The sequence below is a fragment of the Callospermophilus lateralis genome, chromosome 1 (assembly GCF_048772815.1).
Source record: "Callospermophilus lateralis isolate mCalLat2 chromosome 1, mCalLat2.hap1, whole genome shotgun sequence".
In the NCBI taxonomy this organism is placed as follows: domain Eukaryota; kingdom Metazoa; phylum Chordata; class Mammalia; order Rodentia; family Sciuridae; genus Callospermophilus; species Callospermophilus lateralis.
The window spans coordinates 91,357,520-91,378,909 of record NC_135305.1 but is presented as its reverse complement, the minus strand read 5'-3'; the positions used below and the strand labels follow the sequence as shown (position 1 = coordinate 91,378,909).

The window sequence follows — 21,390 nt, the reverse complement described above, 5'->3', positions numbered from 1 at the left end:
AATTCATATTTCTCCCATGCTCTCCCTCCCTATCCCACTATGAGTCAACCTCCTTATATCAGAGAAAACATTCAGCATTTGTTTTTTGGGGATTGGCTGACTTCACTTAGCATTATCTTTTCCAAGGCCATCCATTTACTTGCAAATGCCATGATTTTGTTCTTTTTTAATGCTGAGTAAAATTCTGATGTGTATATATGCCACATTTTTTCATCCATTCATAGGACATCTAGGTTGGCTCCACAGTTTAGCTATTGTGAATTCTGCGATAAACATTGATGTGGCTGTGTCCCTGTAGTATGCTGTTTTTAAGTCCTTTGGGTATAGCCCGAGGAGAGGAATAGCTGGGTCAAATGGTGGTTCCATTCCCATATTTCCAAGGAATCTCCATATTGCTTTTCAAATTGGCTGCACCAATTTGCAGTCCCACTAGCAATGTATGAGTGTACTTTTTCCCCCATATCCTTGCCAACACTTATTATTGTTTGTCTTCATAATAGCTGCCATTCTGACTGGAGTGAGATGATATATCTTAGAGTAGTTTTGATTTGCATTTCTCTGATTGCTAGAGATGATGAGTATTTTTTCATATATTTGTTGATTGATTGTATATGCTCTTCTGAGAAGTGTCTGTTCAGGTCCTTGGCCCATTTGTTAATTGGGTTATTTGTTTTTCAGTGCTTAGCTTTTTGAGTTCTTTATTTACCCTAGAGATTAGTGCTTTATCTGATAAAATTTGCTCCCATAATGTAGGCTCACAGATTGTTTCTTTTGCTGAGAAGAAATTTTTTAGTTGATTCCATCCCATTTATTGATTCTTGGTTTTAATTCTTGCATTGTAAGAGTCTTATTAAGGAAGTTGGGGCCTAATCCCACATGTTGAAGATTAGGGCCTACTTTTTCTAGACGAAGAGTCACTGGTTTAATTCCTAGGTCCTTGATCCATTTTGAGTTAAGTTCTGTGCATGGTGAGAGATAGGGGTTTAATTTCATTTTTTGCATATGGATTTCCAGTTTTCCAAGCTCTATTTGTTGAAGATGCTGTCTTTTCTCCAGTGCATGTTTTTGGCACCTTTGTCTAATATAAGATAATTGTAATTTTGTGAGTTAGTCTCTGTGTCCTCTATTCTGTACCATTGGTAAGAAAGAGATTTTTCAATCAAGGAAAAAGTGTTATAAGAAAGTTTGAAGTCATATCAGTTTTGCAAGTTGAATTGAAAAATTTTTCCACATTTTTATTGGTGGGTGCATTAGTTATACATTTTGATGTGATTTGTTGTTACGTATTTGTACATGCACACGATATAACAATATAATTTAAAGTTAGATTTAATTTTGATTGAGATCTCAAAATCTGTACCTTGCTTAATGCTATAGCTTATAGTAACAAAATAACTGGTTGAAAATTCAGTTAACTCTCATTTGTTATGTCTGACAAGTATTTTACCTGATATTTACATTTAATTAAACTGAAGAGGCAATATTTTTAGTGACAGAAAAATTTTCAAGTCTAATTTTTTGCCTAATTTAGGCACATAAAGAACTTATTTTTCTGTTTTCAGTCATAGTAAAATGAAAGAATTTCTTTTCCTTTTATAACTTCAAATAATCTGAAGGCATTTGAATATGCAGATGAGATTAACAATATTTTTCTTACTGAGTTATAATTTACATACTATAAAATTTGCTCTCTCAAGGTACAAACATAATGGTTTTTACTATTTTCAGTAAAAGGGATACGGACCTTTTTGTTCTTGACATTTATGTTCCACTTAGGGGTACATATGTGAACTCGATTACAGAATGTGATTTGTTACAAAGGAAATAAGCGAGTATGGGAAAGGGAATAAGTACTGTACTAAGTTTGTAAGTCAGGGAGACCTGGTTGAAGCTAACATCCAAAAGATGATTAAGAGCCAGTTATATAGGAGCTGGAAGAGAGTAGTGCAGGAAGGGTGTGTGAGTTGGGAAAGAACTTGGGGATCTAAGTGAATGCCAGTTCTCTTCTCTAGTAAGGAGGAAAGAATACTATCATAAGAGGTTGGAGAGAGACAGAAGCCAGGTCTGGCCATAGTTAGGAAATTAGAATTAAATTCAGTATAGTGGTGATCCATCAGAGAGTGACAGGAGTGATTTTTGTTCTTAAAAGATCACACCAACTACTGACTTTAGAATGGAAGCAAGGAAATCAATTAAGAAGCTATTGCAGAAGCCCAGGGTAAGTAAGTAATAATGTTTTAGATTAGGAGATGGTGATGGAAGAATGTAGATGTATCTGTGAAGGACTTGTAGATATGATCTGTAGGATTTACTTCCAGCCAGATATGGGAGGCAAGATAAAAGAAAGAAGAATGGAGAATTATGCTTAGGTATTCTGCTTAAACAACTGATGGCAAGTTGTTTTAGGATAGGGAAGAAACGAGGAAGGTTTTGAGAATTGAGATCCATTGTAGATGTTTTGGCTTTGAGTTGCCTGTTAAGACATCTGAAGGTGTCGTGTGTTGTTGGTGTCATGTGTTGTTGCAGTTGGATATGAGTCTAGGTCTGAGAGGGAGAGAGAGGACTTGGATAGAGAGACAAATTTATAAAACATATGAAGAAATCTAGCTTTTAGAATTGGATGGAGACTTTAGCGAAGGACTCTATAAGGGCAAGGAAGAGTCATTTGAAGAAGTGTATAAATGCTTCATAATGTTTTTTCTGTGCCTTGATCCTTCTTCCAGAGATGTCAGTGGGGAAAGCTGGGGTGTCTTTTCTTCTTGCAAATGTCAGGATCTTTTGCTGGGTGCTATTGAGTCTTTCCCTTGTCCTGGGACTTAGCCATTGCCCAGCCTTTCTGTTCAGTAGGTATAGGCTTTAAGAAGAATTTGGGGATAAGGGATTACCACTCTTTCTCTGGGTACTAGTAATACTAATTCAGTCAACTATATTTTGGGTCAAATAAGATTTGTGTTAGCTCTTAAAATTTAATTGTTTGTATATGTTTTCAAACTGGGACCCACAGTTTTCAAACTAGGAGTACTCAAAATCTTTGATAGTCTGGATGATCACTTTATAGCTATCAAGAAATTCTATGTTTTTAGCTAAATGATCTTCCTAAGTATGTTTAACTGGATTGTAGATTTTTTTTGTACCAGGGATTGAACTCAGGTGTGCTTAACCACTGAGCAACATCCACGGCTCTTTAATTGCTGAGGCTGGCCTTGAACTTGTGATCCTCTTGCTTCAGCCTCCCAAGCTGTTCATATTATAGACCTGTGCTACTGTGTCAGGCAATTGTAGATTTTTCAAGCTTGGGCTTTTGGTGTCTGTAAAGTCTCTGAGTTTTTGTTTCTGGAACCAATTGGTCTAAAACCTATCTACTAGTGAATTATGAAAGTAAACTTTTAAAATTAGATAGTCAGTATACTTAATATATGTATTTTTATCCAGTGATTACAAATATAAATTTTTCTAGCATTTTTGTTTCTTATTTGGAAATGACATTTTTGATAAAGCATCTGATTAATGATAGCTTAATAAGAAAATGGAGATTATCCATATAGAAAGCAGATAATATATAGATCATTTACATTTACAAGTAGTTGGTAAACTGCATTTTTCAATTAAAATCTGAAGCAAACTGACTCATGTTTTGGACATGAATTTCTTTTAATAAACTTTAAATTTTTTCTCTGTGTAGAGAAGATAAAATGAATTAAGACTTCCTTTTGTTATTTACAAATGTCATTTTATTTTATTTTTTAAAGAGAGAAGAGAGAGAATTTTTTAATATTTGTTTTTCAGTTTTCGGTGGACACAACATCTTTATTTTATTTTTATGTGGTGCTGAGGATCGAACTCAGTGCCCCATGCATGCCAGGAGAGCGAGTTACCGCTTGAGCCACATCCCCAGCCCACAAATGTCATTTTAATATGAGACTTGGAAGTTGTTCTAATATTGATTGGAACTGTCCTTTTTAATTAATAAAAGATAACTGTTGTAGTTTTAAACCTATTTTTGTGGTGTCTTAATCATGTTCTTAGACATAATGAACATATGCAGTCTGATGTTACACATAACTTTTCAATACTTTCACATAATCACATTGGATATTGATGAAACTGCAAAACGCATATACTAGAATTTAGTACCTAATGTTCATTGAATGCTCACTAGGCATTGTGCTCTAAGAGGTTGGTGTTCGTTTTATTGTTAATGAAAATTTAATTCTGTGAGTTAGATATTATTGTCCTCATTTTATAGATGAGGAGAAAAGGAGAGGAGGATAATAAGAAATAGTAAATATATACAACTAAATATATACAAGGAGTTTTGCATGAAAGGAAAGGAAAGAAATAGAACAATAGCTGGAAGGAAAGTGGCATCAAGAGAGGGTCTGAAATTCTGTTTTATTCTTCTTTGGTGTTGAGAGTATTTTTAACATGGAAGTTAAGTATAGTGTACAACCTTTTATGTAAGAAAGGAGGAGAAATAGAAGAATGTGTGTCCAGGTTTGTTATATTGTTAAAAAGAAATGATGGAAAGTAATCTAAAATTATAAGGGGTATAGGGGACAAATTAAATTTCTCTGTACCTTTTTCTAAAGTTTTAACGTTATTCCCATGTATGTCATATACAATTTTTTAAAAAAAATCAATTAAATAGGAAATCATTTCTAAGAAGTAATTTAAGAACTTAACAATATGATGATGGTCAAAGCAGTGAGAAGAATTATTTCAACTTACTTTGAAATGCAATATTTTGGTTGCATATTTCTAGTGACATATATCCGAAGGATAGAAAAATGCTACAAGAAATCTTAGATTTCATATAATATTGATAGTAACAATTCCTTTATTGTGGGCTTAAATATGGTAGGAGAAAACAAGTATACTTGCCAATGGCATATTTTTTAATGTCATTAGCAAGCAAGATTTTCAAGAAGATAAAATAAGAAAAAATGTTTAATTTAAATGGAAAATAAAAATATGAACTCAGGATTTAAGTTTCTCCTTCTAAAAAATACTTTTTGCTCATTGAAGAATCCCAGAAGTGATGACAAGTAAAAATAAGCACTTGTTATCTCTCAGATTTTGGTCTTCAGATATCATTTCCTGTTAAAAGGAATCAAAGCTCCTGGAGTAATGACTGATTCCAGGTCTATAAGTACAGAGGATGAACCTAGGATTTTGTATCTGAAAAAAGGAAGCTATTAAGAGTAGACACAGGTCATGCCATACTAGAACCAACTTGAAGGATCTTCTGGCCAAAGATGGAACAAGTTGAGTATAAAAAAGGGGGGGAAGATATCTTTATATTGAAAAACATAAAATTCTGCAAGCTTATAATGATACTAAAAAAAAAAAAAGCTCATTGGTCACTGTAGAGGTGGTTTGCACAGTCACCTTGAAAAGTGATAAAGGGAAAGAGTTCTTTGTACATCTTTGCTGCTTATATGGACTGGGTAACTGAATAGTTTATAGGTAAAGTTCTTTCAGAAGAATTGTATCTAATAAATACAGAAGGACTTATATTTTTTAAAAAAAATAACAGTTCTCTACCCTAATGAAATAATAGAAATAATAGGCAAGTGAATGTAGGTAATCAATAAGGTTAATGGGATCTTTATAAGGGATGGATTAGGCTGACAGTATCTGAACTAATTGATTGATCACAGCTTTATTAAAAGTAGATCATCTAATCCAAATGTGCTGATAGCACATAGCACTGTTATATAAAGTACTCTTGTCCAAGAAAAAGGAATCTGAATATAATCAACCCTCTACAGCTAACCATCACAGTGTATAGTATCAGGAGGATATAGTCAGCCAGAACAGATTGGGAAATTCTCTAAGACAGATTTCATGATTCCTTCAACAAATAACATGGGAAAAATGAAAAGGAAGTGGAACTGTTAAAAGATTAAAAGAGGGGCTGGGGATGTGGCTCAAGCGGTAGCGCGCTTGCCTAGCATGCGTGCGGCCCGGGTTCGATCCTCATCACCACATACAAAGATGTTGTGTCCGCTGAAAACTGAAAAATAAATATTAAAAATTCTCTCTCTCTCTCTCCCTCTCTCTCTCTCCTTCTCTCTTAAAAAAAAAAAAAGATTAAAAGAAATTATAACAGCCCAAACCTGTGTGTGAACCTCGTTTGAATTCTGATTCAGATAAACCATCTCTAAAAAATATTTTTGAGTAGGTGGGAAAGATTGAGCTGTATTGTATTACATAATAAGGATTTTTTTTTGTTATTGTTGAATGTGGTAACATTGTGGTTATTTTAAGAAAATGGGTTACAGATACACACTAAATCTTTACAGGTAGAAAGAGATGATATGTGTTGTTTGCTTTAAAATACTTTGGGTGGAGGAGAGAGAAAGGGGAAATGGAATAGATAAAATAAGAATAGAAGAATGTTTGTAGTGGTTGAAGCTGAGTATTCTGTGAGTTCTTGAAGATGGTACCTGGGGGTTCATTTTATTTCCTCCACTTTGTGTATGTTTGAGAATTTTTATAGTAAGGTACAGAAACTCATAAAAAAAGACAGGTGTCCTTTATGCAGAATAACGATATGTCATAGAAGTATCTGTTGATAACTTCTTTAAGTTCCAGTGTAATTTCTGGAGTTCTAGGGTGCAGGCCTTGGCTCTGGGGATCTCAATAGACCAAACGTGGCTACCTGTTCCAATATGCCAATCAGAGAGATGAACAATGGTAAAGGGCACTGACAGAGCTTTAATCAGTGTGACCATACAGGGAAGATTAGATTAGGAATTCATTGATCAACAATCTTTCAACAATTCTTTCAGGGGCTGACAGAAAATGTGAGGTTTTATAATAAAAGAAAAAGTTGGGGACTTAGGTGGGTGGGATGTTTGCATAGCTGGCAGGCCATCTTGGTAAGGCCGTGGTCTGGTTGATCATTATTTCAGAACTGGTTCTGTGAAACTCTGGGAAGGCTATCATCACCTGAGGGGGGACAATTTAATTCCTAGATGAGATGATTCCTTCTGTGTAGGTGGGAAGCCTTCCTTCAGTCATGGGGTGCTTCTGTCATGGGGATGAAATGCCTCATAGGAATAGGGTGTTTCTTTCATGGGATAATTGTTCCTGCTTAGTGGGGCAGTCTTATCATGGGATGATCTGTTCTGGGAGACTTGCCATTGCTTGGGGACAATTTTATTTCCCTATCATAAAGGTGCTTATCAATCAGACCTCTGGTCCTGGAATCTAAGATATCTGCAGAAGAAAGTGGCTCTGGGGACTGGAGTTGTAGCTCAGTGGTGGAGTGCTTGCCTAGCACATGTGAGGCACTGGGTTCGATCCTCAGCACCATATATAAAAATAAATAAAATAAAGTTATTGTGTCCATTTACAACTAAATTTTTTTAAATAAAAAAATGTGGCTCAGAAGGAAAACAAATTAAAAGAGGTAAATGGAATTAGAAAGGGATAAAGTGAAGTTGGTTAGGTCTGTGACTTGGCTGTCCTTCAATAATCATGTTATAGAAATTTGTAAAGAATTAGATAATTCATTTTTGCCAGCGGTTTACATCATTCATTATTTACTTAGCTTTTAACTTACTTATATGTAATTTACACTTCACTGATGGTAAGGGTATGGGGGAAAAAACAAAAAAATAAATTCAGTTTCTCCTACCATCCACAATACAGATACTTCTGTGTCCTCAGCTAAAAAAAATGTGAGAATTTCTCCCTACCAGCAAGCAAGCAACTCTGCAGATAATTCTCCAGGAGACAGTAGCCAGGTGTCCTCTAATTCATTTGAGTTCTGACACTATCTGGAGATGGGCTCAGTCCTTCTCCCCACTATAGATTCTTAGTATACTGAGAACAATTTGTATTTCTGACCAACCTGCTATAAATGAGGTTTCTTTAGACTCCCTTTTTGGTTTGGTTAATTTTCTAGAGCAGGTCACAGAACCCAAGAGAAACATTGACTTATGTTTACTTATATACTCTAAAGGATATTACAAAGGATCAGATGAACGACCAGTTGGAAGAGATACATATGGGGAGATATGGAGAAGCGGTGTTGGAGAGCTTCTGTGTCCTTTCTGACATACCACCTTCTAGTGGAACTACTGCTACTACTAACATATTCTGCTAAGGAATTTCTCAGAACTTAGTCTTTTATGGATGCTTTATTACATAGGCATGATTGATTAAGTCATTGGCCATTGGTTTGTTAATTCAAAAATTGGCCTCTCTTTTTGGAATTTGGAGGGTGAGACTGAAAAGTTAACTCTTAAATTACATGAGCTCTTTAGGGACCCCTAGCCACCAGTCATTCCTTAGCATGCCAGAGATACACTTATCATTGCAGAGTCTAGGGATTTTAGGAGCTGTATTGGAAGGAAATAGGATGAAGACCAAATACATATTTCACAACATTGTGGTACCCCACTCAGACTTTATATGAATTAATAAGAGCTTTGAAGACTTGTGATATTTATCCAAAAAACCTCTTACGTTGTATTTGGTTGTTTTCATATGGAGTGTCTATTTATCTATTTTAGAAATGGCTACTTAAAGGAGAAACTGTACTTAACAGTTAAGTATCTTGGCAAACAGTGCCTTTCCCTTCATCTTTGGGGTATAAGGATACCTGAACCTCAGATCTTAGTCAGTAGGATAATTTCTGTTATGACTGTTTATAGTATATATAACTATATATATAGTAACTACTCATATAGTCTTTTATAGTAGCCATGTTGAACATATAGTCTGTTTAAAAATTGTTATAGATTTTGATTTTTGGATTTAACAGTTGATATAGCTGATATTGTTTTAATAGGCTTATTTGCAGGTGAATGTTCAAGGCAAATAAATCTAATGAAGATGCTTTAATGTTAAGTATGCAAGCAGTATAGACATGAGCAGATTTATCATTAAGAATAAAATATGACAGAGCTAACCAGTATATATTTTGTATCCTGGTTGTGTATAGAGATGGCAACTGAATCTCCAAGTATTTGTGTTAAATTTTTTCAAGTCTTGTGATACTGAAAATGTATAAAGCTATTTGTGCACAGTGTCAGAGATAATAAAAACTAGAATAGTTACCCAAATTGTAATTAAATTCAAGTGGCTCTTGAATTAAAACCAGTAAATTGTTCTGCATTATGTTAGTAAAGAAGAAAATAAGTCTTATGTATATATTTTAGATTAAAAGCGCTGATAAAACAATGCAAAATAATTCTGGTGACCTTGAAATTTTATTCTGCTATTGACTACTTAAATATTCTTGTGTATGTGCTGGGAATTGCACCCAGGGGCACCTTGCCACTAAGCCACATTCCCAGCCCTTTTAATTTTTTGAGACAGTGTCTTACTAAGTTGTCCAGGCTGACCATGAACTTGTGATCCTCTGCCTCATCTCCTAGAGTCTCTGAGATTATAGGTGTGCATCATCATACCTGGCCTACTGTTAATAGGCCAACCATTTTTCTCATTTATGTAATATTGGAGGTTTTTAATGATAGTCATACATGCATTATAGTTGAAAATTTTTCCTTTCTTTGCCACAATTTAAAAATATGATAATTATTTGTATTATTTTATTATAGGTTTGCTGCCAGTTGCTGAGCACTTTAATTATCTTAAGTAGAAATTAGAAAAACAAATTATTAACTATGTCAGGTTTTTTGCTGAATTATCCCTAAAGGGAGTTTTATATTACCTATATTTAGTCATATTTTTCCCAACTTAAAATTTGTATAATTAGTAAAGTGATTTCTTTTCTTTATCCTATAGTTGACGAAGGATCAGAGATTGGTTTATTCTGGCAGACTTCTTCCTGATCATCTGCAGCTGAAAGACATTCTCAGAAAAGTAAGCTTTTCTTCCACTTTTTGAAACCAAATATATTCATTTTGTGAGAGATGTTTCTGCAGTTTTATCCAACTAGTTCAATTTTTATTTAAATCAACCCCTGTGGTTTAGCCTAACAGATAAAATAAATTAGAAAGTAAACAGTGTGATAGGTTCAGATTAGTTTGAGTAACAGTGTTATATTTTCATCTGATAGCTAAATTTGAGGAAGGATTATATATTTGTGTTGTTGTTTGTCATCTTTTGGAAGAAAACACTAATGACTTATATAAGTGGTATAGGAATAGAGTGCTCAGTAGGTAGTGAAAGACTAGTACCAGTTTTTCCTCTAATACCCTTTAAACCTCACTGCATGACAGTTTAATACAGATTGTTTGGGTTGGAAGTTTCATTTCAGGATAGGAAGTAGAATGAAGTTCTACTTTTGTTCCCATCATCAAGCTCTGAATGCTAATCCTCATCACTAAAATATATTTATTTCAGTGTATCTTTTTGACAGTGAGCTTGAATACTAGTTATTTTAATGGCAGCTTTTAGCTCATACTTATTTGTAGGATTTATGCTTTGAAATTTTACTTTTTTGTGATTATAGCAGAGTTGAATGGCTTTATATTTTGTTTTTGATTTTTGAATAATTCTTAATATTGTTGTGGATAGACCTGATCTGATTTAGAAGATCTGCATTTTATTCTGATGTTTTTTGTGATGTTTATGTATACGGTTGTTTTTTCTGCTTAGTTGACGTTTTAGCTTTGTCAGTGTGATTTGGTACAGTCATTTTCATAATGTAGTTTCAAATAGCTAAAGTGGTTTCATATTTGCCCTCAAAAATAGTGGAATTTTGTGGCAGATTCTCTTTTCTCTTTTTACAGTAGACTTTATTTTGGGGGCGGCAGTTTTAGGTTTATAGCAAAATTGAATGGAAGGTACAGAGATTTCCTTTCACATGCTGAACCCATCTCAGTGCCAACATCCTGCACAAGAGTAGTACACTTGTTATCATCAATGCACCTATATTGACACATTATCACTTAAAGTCCATAGTTTACATTCGAATTCACTCTTGTTGGTGTATATTCATTCTGTGGGTTTTGGCAAATGAATAATGACATGACTCCGTTATAGCATTATGCTGAATACTCCAAAAAACCTCTGTGTCTGCATGGTTGTTGTTGTTGTTTTTTTTTTCCCCTCTTTATAGGCATTTCTGCTGTTTGCTTTGAAATGCAGATATCTTTACTATTTTATCTTAAGGATAGCTTGGACCTATACATGAATACTCTTTAAAAGGCTTTTGCTAGGCTGGAGTTGTGGCTCAGCGGTAGAGCACTCGCCTAGCACATGTGAAGCCCTGGGTTCGATCCTCAGCACCACATAAAAATAAATAAATAAAATAAAGATACTGTGTCACCTACAACTAAAGAAATACTTAAGAAAAGTTTTTTTTTTTTTTTTAAAGGCTTTTGCTGCCGGAAATAGTTTTAGAGAAGAAAATTTAAAAATTAAACTGCTTTAGTGAAAGAACTGTTAGATCAAGCATTTTGAGCAGTATGTTTACATTTTGAGTAGACCATTGAACTGGTTTTGTTAAAGGCATTGTTAAATTTTGCCATTAGCTTTACTTATTTAGTTATAAAATATTTTGTAGAAACGTTCCCCAAAAGTGAATGAACACTGAGTTATGATTAGTATGAAAAATTTGAACCTAGGTTTCTAAGGGTAAACATTCTATACTTGAATACTTTTTTTTTTTTTTTTTTGGTATCGAGGATTGAACTTGGGGGCATTGAACCACTGACTATGTTCCCAGCCCTGTTTTGTCTTTTATTTAGAGACGGGGTCTCACTGAGTTGCTTAGCTCCTCGATTTTGCTGAGGCTGGCTTTGAACTCAAAATCCTCCTGCCTTAGCCTTCTGAGCTGTTGGGATTAATAGGCATGCACCACAGCGCCCAACTATACTTAAATACTTTTTGATATTCATACTCAGAAGCTGAGAGAACATTGTAAATTAGTAGCACCTTCAAGCATATTTTATGTTACACACTGTCTGTGATGTCTTTTCTTAGCATTTTAATCCCATTAACTTCTTCCCCTGAATTCCTAAATCAGTTAGTTTGTGCTTCTCAGGTTTTATGCAAGAGACTCTCTTATATGTTTCTCTAACTATGCTCTAAGGTACTTGTCTGATCTCTTAACAAATGTCTTGAGGCTTTTTAAGGGGCTGAGCTTATCTTTCTTGGGTTCATCTCATCATTAAGCATGATTCTAGGTTAATGGTAGGCAGTTGATAATCAGTTCTTAGTTTCTAGTAGTTTTGCTTCCCTTTCTCACCACTAAAAATCTCTTGTTTTCTTTCTGCCTCTTTTTATCATTCTGTTGTTGTTGTTCTTCATCTTCTTCTTTTTAAATTGCTAATGCATCATTCTTCTTTGACCTTTATTTTTCCCTCATCTTGTACTAGCTTTGAGTGTAAAATATGCATGAACTAAGCTAAAATGCCATGCTTAATCATTGTTTAGCATATTTTCCTTCAGTTGTAGGTTTGTGGAAACACATGGAATGTTTATAGAACAGAGTTTAAACATACGCATAATAGTTCCAGATAAAAAATGTTTGACTTAAAAATTGGGCACATTTCAACAACAGCTAAAATTAAGACAAATGAAACTACGATGAAGTTATTTGAGTTTCTTTTATGGGTGCTAACTCTAAGTAATTGAAATAATTTCACTATTGAAAGTTGGTAGGCCTAAGCTTCATGGTGACTCTTAACAGTTCTGATATTAAGGTGCTATTTCTTTTATATATTGAAATAATAGATTCTGCTCTCCCAACTTTACAGCATTGTTTGCTTCAAGACTGCTTGGAATGCAAAATAATAATTTTTTAATATAGCACATACTTAGATTATTTTTCAAACATGGAGGGAAAATATTGAATTCAATATTTGAATTACATAGTTAATTCAGATATTAAAATGGCAAAGTTACCTTCAAATGACAACAATTTATTACTAATAACTGGCTAGACTAGAAAGGAATGTAAGTTTTAAGTATTTTAGGTTAGGTACTAACTTTTTTGAATTATATTTTCTAGGACTCCCTTTTAAATATATAATCTTCTTTAATTTTAGCAAGATGAGTATCATATGGTTCATCTAGTTTGTACTTCTCGGACTCCTCCCAGTTCTCCAAAATCCAGTACCAATAGAGAAAGTCGGGAAGCGTTGACATCCAGCAGCAATTCTGTGAGTTGTTTTAGGAGGAGTAAACATTGAAGTTTTCTGATTCTTCTTCTTCTTTGCCTCTCAAAATCTAAATGGAAAACAGAAGAGATGTAACTTGTGGGTTTTGAGATTATTTTTTTGAATAATTGGAATATGGCATTTAAAATTTGTTTTTAGAATCCTGTTTACTGTGGGTTATAATTTACTGAATGGCAGGCATTAATAGAGCCTATCTTCACAGATTTAATTAATGACTGAAATACTCAGAAAACAGAATTATGAAATGGTTATATTATATAGATTTTCAGGCCAGTGAAATTTCAACAAAATAATGTATCTAATGTATTTATTCAAGGTAGGTTAAATTGTTTAAATTTGCAAATCTTAAATCTTAATCTTAAATCTTAAACCTTCTTGAGATAGTAACTGATTAAGGATTTTGTATGTGTTTTTATTTTAAATCACTGGATTTGGGCATACATTCAGACTACAGGGGAAGAAGTATTTAATGTACTTACCTATTTTACCTATTTCAGGCTTGGTTTATTTATCTCTCTGTTTTTCCATTTGTCTAAAATTGTTTTGAAAATTTTTGTAATATTTGAACTTTTCAATTTAACAGTCTCTACAAATTTTAAAAACATTGATACTGATATCTTTTTGTTAAATTATTTTTGATTTTTCCATTGAAGTTTAAATGATAGATTTGAAGTGAGAGGATTGGGATTAGTGGAAGCTTGCTTTAAACTTCAGGCAGGTAGCTATGATTTGGATAAGTATACTTTACTTTTTATCAAGAATCTAGCCAAAACTTTTAAGGAAGGGATGAGTGACAGGAGTGATAACTAGTTGAAATATCTTCCAATACATGCTAGTAAACTGCTTCTTTATGAAACTAGGTTCTCTAGTTGCTCTACTTAATAATATAGCATGGTAAGTTCTAGTAACAGCTATCGGAACATCAAACGGAAATATGCTTTATCTGAACACCCAAGACTCTTTATATGCTTCCTACCTTGATTATGACCAAGGGTCAAATATTGGCATTGGCATGAAGTTTTGTATGTGGTCTTAGACACAGTTGTATTGCTTCAGATTTTTGTTAGGAAAGAACCTTCTGATTTAATTGACTTGTCTAGTGGTTCCTAAGCTATGACTTCATGTCATTAGTATGTATATTTTTTTTTCAGAGTGTTAAGAAAAATTTAAAGAATATCAAAGGAATGTTAAATTGAGTCGCCCTAAATATTTTGTGGCTCAAAACCTTCAGAGGGATTTAAAGAAAAAAAAAAGTGTTAAAAATCTAATCACGAAAGAATTACCTAAAAGGTCAGAAGTCATTAGGTCTAGTGAAATTAGGCTATGTTGATGAATGACTAGGTTTTTCTTCTATTACTATATTAATGAATATTATATCAAGATGTTCCTTTAGTGAGAAATCTTGCCAAGAAAAGCCTTTCCAAGTTTATGTCCCAAATAATTGGAGTCTTTATTTGGTATCTAGTTTGTGTGAAGTAGCATAATTTTTTTTTAATCTTAAAAAAAATTAGTGCATTATAGTGGAATTTATTTTGACATTCATAAATGCCTATATTGTAGTTTTCTCCATTTTTATCCCCAGTACTCCCTTCTTCTCTTCCTATTCCTATTGCTTTAAATTTTAGTGCATTATAGTTATACATAACAGTGGAACTCATTTTAACATTCATAAATGCATATAATGTAGTTTTCTCCATTTTCAAAACTAGTACTTTCTTCTTCCTCTCCTCCCTCCCCCTATTGCCTTCCTCTACTCTGTTGATCTTCCATTTAATTTACTCAGTGCATTATAGTTATATATAAAATTGGAATGCATTGTGATATATTCATACATGCACATAGCATAATTTGGTCAACTTGATTCCCTAGTTCTTTCGTTTTCCTTCTCCTCCTCCCCGAATTAACATCTTAAAGCTTTTGTTAGTTTTGCAAGAGACCTATGTGCTTGGGACCAAGACTTCTGCCAATTGGAAGGCAGTACAGGTAAAATACAATTTCACCAAAGTTGAAAGGATGTTAAAATAATGTTATACCCAACTTGTACAAAAGTAAAAAAAATGTAATTTATATAAAATGAAATTATGTTTTAAATTTACATAAGACACTTGGATAAACTACTTTCAACAAACAGAGGTGATATTTTAGGCACTATTTTGGTTAAGGTTATTGAATCAGTGAGTTATTACATCATTTGAACATGAGAATTAAAAAGTCCTGTTTGGTATCTTACTCATTTTGTAAAAAAACAATATTTGTTTGTGGCATCTGTGAACTAATAGACTTTTAGAACTGAAGGGAATCTTGAAAATCTGGTTCAGTCTAATTTTCTATAAGAAAACAGAGATTCTTGAGAGATTGAGTGAATCTTTAAGGTTGTAGTCTTTGTTAATATCAGAGGTAGCATCAGATTATAGATCGTTTATTCCTTCCTGTACCTCATCATGTTAAGCAAATGTGTTACCAAGAGCATGTTACACAGTACCTGGTGCATAGTATCTATTTAAATGACCTAGTAATTAGTTTTATTGAGCACTTTCTGTGTGTAGGCATCATGAAAGGAACTTTGCATTCATTAGTTTAATCCAAAAATGTGGTATGCAGTTTTTGTTTATTGTTCTTTTACTCAGCTTTATGTAGTTGATAAATGCATTTATGTATATTGTTTAGTTAAGCAATTTTAACTTTCTGACTTCTTTAGTTTTATTAAGATTGAATCATATTGGGTCATTTCTAAAATTCAGTTTCTTTGCGGAGGATAATTTATGAGTACATTTTTTAGCATGCCTGTAATCTTGTGAGTGTAATAAATTAAGTTTCCTTGAAAAAAATAATTCCATTTTTGTTTTAGAGTTCAGATCATTCAGGATCAACAACTCCATCATCCAGTCAAGAAACTTTGTCGTTAGCTGCCGCGTCTTCCTCTGAAGGATTGAGGCAGCGTACCCTTCCACAAGCACAAACTGACCCAGCACAGTTTCCATATGTAATGCAAGGGTAAGTGAAATTAGGGTGCTTGGATCATACTTTTGAGTAGGTAGGTGCCTAGGAAACTAATTTTTTTTTTTCCTTCATTCAGTTTCACTATTGAGTTACTCAGTTTACTCTTCTGGAGAGTAGGTGGGTGAGGGAGGGTATACTTGTGAGAGTAGGAATTGCAATCTGTTTTTAAAAAGCTCTACTCAGATCCTCCAGGCTTAGGAACAACTGAGATAGAGTAAAAAACCACCCTGGCTTACAAAGATACATGACCCTTCTATATTATCTAGAATCACTGAATTGAGTGTTCTATAGAGGAGGCTTTTAAAGACGCTTACTATGTCTACCTTATGTTTAATAACTATAACAGGCCTCTTTAGTTTGGCAATTCCATAGGAAATACGGCTAACAGCCACAGAGTAAAAGCACATTTTTCAGAAATCAGAGATAGGATCTTAGAAAATATAGTTTGGACCTCAGTTGTTGTGTGAAGGCAGATGCTTTATTGGGATACTTTCATTTATTTATATTTTGAAGTAAAGGAAATATAAATAATAGGTAGTGATGATTGCTTTGCATTGTACATGAAACCCTGGGGCTGTAGTGTGTGGCACTGTTCCCGGTGTATGTTGGCGAGCTAGAAATGGCTAGGACCCAGAATGGTAGAGGAGGTGATGTAACCGAGGACTGCTATACTAAATAGGATAGCATGAACATTCAGGTTCACACCTTTTACTTAGAACTTTTATCTTAGTTCATTTTTTAATATAGAAGAATAAAACTGAATATACAGCAAAATATAAGAAGCCTCATTTGTCTCATATTTCTTTAGTATAAAGACTTTCGTGTCAAAGTAAGCATTTAATATGAAGCTGGTTATAGACTTTTATAAGGCCCTATGAAAATATTTTTATTTTTAGAATATGATAAGTATAAGCCAAAACTTAGTTATTTGTAATAGGCAGAGTTCTTAGAATTTTCATTGTGGAACAGTAGCTTATAATACTTTGTGTCTTATGACAGTGATTCATTTCCTTTCTTTTTTTCAGAGTAAGACAGTACAGTGCCTCTTATACAGATGATTTTACTTATTTTATTTAGTATAGTGGCGGAAGGTGGGAGTTTTAAAAATAAGCCTAGAAGAATATAATATGATATATTAATAGTGGTTATCTCTGGATGATTTTAAACTTTTCCATACTTATTTATTTTGTAATAAACAAAATAAAGCTTGTAAGATAGCAGGTCTTCAGAATAAGACATATCAGTAAAAGATTAATAATTTTTCTAAACTAGGTTATAGGGGAAATCAGTCAACAAGAGAGAAAAAGAATTAGCTATATTGGCACCAAAGTAGACATGTAGACCAATGATACAGAATAGAAGACACAGAAACAAACCACAAAAATACGATTATCTCTTACTAGACAAAGGCGCCCAAAACATACATTGGAGAAATGATAGCCTATTCAACAGATGGTTCTGGGAAAACTAGAAATCCATATGCAGAAAAATGAATTTAAATCTGTATCTCTCATCCTGCACAAAAATCAACTCAAAGTGGATTATAGACTTAGGCACTAGAACAGAGACCTTGCGCCTAATAGAAGAAAACATAGGACCAAATGTCCACCACATTGGCTTAGGAACTTCCTTAACCAGCCTCCTAAAGTGCAAGAAGTAAAATCAATAAATCAGATAGACTCAAACTAAAAAAGCTTCTTCTCAGCAAAGGAAACAATAATATGAAGAGAGAGCCTACAGAATGGGAGAAAATCTTTACCACATGTACCTCAGATAGAACATTCATCTCCAGGATATATAAAGAACTCAAAAAAACCCCAAATAACCCAATCAATAAATGGGCTAAGGAACTGAATAGACACCTCACAGAAGAAGAAATACAGTCGATCAACAAACATGAAAAAATGTTCATCATCTCTAGTGATTAGAGAAATGCAAATCAAAAATAAAGTTTCATTTCACTTAAGTCAGAATGGCAATTATCAAGAATATAAGCACAATAAATGTTAATAAGAATATGGGAAAAAGGTACACTCATACATTGCTGGTGGGACTGCCAATTGGTGCAATCACTATGGAAACCAGGATGGAGATTCCTCAGAAAACTTGGAATGGAACCACCATTTTACTCAGCTATCCCACTCCTTGGTTTATACCCAAAAGACTCAAAATCAACACATCAATGTTTATAGCAGCTCAATTCATAATAGCTAAGCTATGGAACCTACCTAGGTACCCTTAAAAAAGATGAATGGATAAAGAAAATGTGGTACATATACACAATGGAATATTACTCAGCCTTAAAAAGAAGGACTTTATGACATTTGCCCATAAGTAGATGGAGCTGGAGAATATCATGCTAAGTGAAATAAGCCAAACCCAAAAGAACAGAGGCTGGTTGTTTTCTTTGATAAGTAGATGCTGATCCATAATGGGGGGCAAGGCAGGGAGAATGTACAATGATTGTGCAGAGGGGAGTAAGGGGAAGGGAAGGGGTATGGGGATGGGAAAGGCCAGTGGAAGGAGATGGACATTATTACCCTATATACATGTATGATTGTACTACTGGTGTGATTGCATCATGTTCAGCAGGAGGAAGGAGAAGTTGTGCTCCATTTGTGTACAATATGTCAAAATGCATTCTACTATTATGTATAACTAATTAAGACAAATTAAAAAATTTTTAAAAAGCCAGCTAATTAAGGTATTATTGCTATTTTTTAGCTTTACAATGAAATTTATTTTTATTTTTCAAATTTCTGAAATTTAAAAAATGTGTTCTTTTTAGCTATACATGTCAGCAGAGTGGTTTTTTGTTGTTGTTGTTTTTTGGGTTTTTTTGGTAGTACCAGGAATTGAACTCAGGGGTACTGGACCACTGAGCCACATCCCCAGCCCTATTTTGTATTTTATTTAGATACAGGGGCTCACTGAGTTGCTTAGTGCCCTACTGTTGCTGAGGTTGGCTTTGAACTTGTGATCCTCCTGCCTCATCCTCTCAAGCCGCTGGGATTATAGGTATGCAACCCCGAGCCCAGCTAGTAGAGTGTATTTTGACATATTATACATGTGTAGAATCTAACTTATCATAATTAGGATCCCATTCTTGTGGTTGTACATGATGTGGAATTTCAGTGATTGCATATACATATATGAACATAGGAAAGTTATGTCAAATCATTCTACTGTCATTCCTAATCCCATCCTCCCTCCATTCCTTTCATTCTCCTTTGTCTAATCTAGTGAACTTCTGTTCCTCACCCCCACCTTCCATTGTATGTTAGCATCCACATATCAGAACATTTGGCCTTTTCAGTTTTTGGGACTGGCTTATTTCACTTAGCGGGATAGTCTCCAGTTCTGTCCATTTACTGGCAAATGTGACAATTTCTTCTTCTTTATAGCTGAGTAATATTTCATCGTGTGTATGTACCACATTTACTCTATTCATTTATCTGTTAAAGGGCACCTAGCTTTGCTGTTGTGAATTGAACTGCTATAAACATTGATGTGGCTGTGTCACTGTAGTATGCTGGTTTAAGTCATTTGAGTATATACACCAAGGAGTGGGATAACTGGGTCAAATGATGATTCCATTACAGATATTCTGAGGAATCTCCATATTGCTTTCCAGAATGGTTACACCAATTTGCAGTCCCACCAGCAATGTATGAATGTACCTTTTCCCCTATATCCTCACCAACATTTATTGTTACTTGTATTATTGATAATTGCCACTCTGACCAGAGTGAGATGGAATCTAAGTCTAGTTTTATTTTATTTTATTTTTAAATACTTTTGGGGGGAGTGTTGAGGATTAAACCCTGGGCCTCACACATTTTTAAGAGAGAGTGAGAGAGGGAGAGAGAGAGAGAATTTTAATATTTATTTTTTATTTATCGGCGGACACAACATCCTTTTTTTTTTTTTTTTGTATGTGGTGCTGAGGATCGAACCTGGGCCGCACGCATGCCAGGCGAGCGCGCTACCGCTTGAGCCACATCCCCAGCCCCCTAAGTCTAGTTTTAAATCTAAGTCTAGTTTATATTTTTGTAATTGCTAGAGATGTTTAACATTTTTTTGTATGTTAACCATTAAATAAACATTAAATTATATAATTGATCTTAAATTTTAATATAGAGCTATAGTAACAAAAATGGCATGGCATTGCATAAAAACAGACATGAAGACCAGTGGAACAGAATAGAAGACTCAGACAAACCCACATATATACAATTATCTCATACTGGACAAAAACATACATTGGAGAAAACATAATCTCTTTAACAAATGGTACTGGAAATCCATATGTAGTTGATTGAATTTTAGCCCCTATCTCTCACCCTGTACAAAACTAAAAGTGGCTCAGGGACCTAGGCATTAGACCAGAGACCCTTCACCTACTAGAAGAAAATGTAGACCCAATTATCCATCCAGTCAGCCTAGGAACCAAATTCCTCACAAGACTCCTGAAGTGCAAGAAGTCAAATCAAGAGTTGATAAATGGGATGGTTATCAAACTAAAAAGCTTCATAGCAAAGGAAACAAGAACATGAAGGGAGAGCCTACAGAAAGGGAGAAAATCTTTGCCACCTGCACCTTATATGGATCATTAATCTCCAGGATATATGGATCATTAATCTCCAGGATATACAGAGAACTCAAAAAATATACCATCAAAAAAACCCAAATAACCCAATCAATAAATAGGCAAAGGAACTGAACAGGTACTTCACAGAGGAAGAAATTGAATGAACATAAAGGTATTTTTAAATGGATTAGAAAAATCTGAAATAGTATTTATTTTGCCAGAAGTGAGGGGGAAATAGTAACAAAACTGTTCACTTAGGGAATCTATTTGAGCTTCACTTAGGGAGTCTAATGCTAGATAATATGGATTTTTAGTCAGCAGGGCAGTATAGTTTAGTGTTTACACAGATGCTGAAGCCAGCCTGCTTGGGTTTAAATCCAGAATTTATTTATTCACTACTTAAGCAAGTCTCTTCCCTACTATGCTTTATTTAGTTTGTTCATTACTTGGAGGGCAATAGTACTTATTGGATTTCTATATGGATTAAAAGAATTAGTGGATGTCAAGTGGTTAAAACAGTAATAATAGGTGCATAGTGATGTGTTAGCAATTACTTTTAAATTCATTCATCCTTATGAGTGAATATTGGACATCCATTCAGCAGACAGTTTATAGGCATTTTGTGTGCTTGGCACACTAAAGTATTCAAATGAATGAATGCCAGTGCATAGTGCTAGAAAATAAGACTTTATA

At 34.0% G+C, this 21,390-nt stretch overlaps 1 protein-coding gene across 2 annotated transcripts in view; it reads left to right on the top strand.

The window, feature by feature from the left end:
* Herpud2 (HERPUD family member 2) overlaps positions 1–21,390 on the top strand; it is a 43,637-nt gene that overhangs the window by 8,623 nt on the left and 13,624 nt on the right. For both annotated transcript variants that reach the window (XM_076863957.2, XM_076863967.2), the window contains 3 exons: positions 9,763–9,840; positions 12,975–13,088; positions 15,955–16,100. In XM_076863957.2, the coding sequence (XP_076720072.1) occupies positions 9,763–9,840; positions 12,975–13,088; positions 15,955–16,100 (338 nt within the window). The remainder of the gene's footprint in view (positions 1–9,762; positions 9,841–12,974; positions 13,089–15,954; positions 16,101–21,390) is intronic.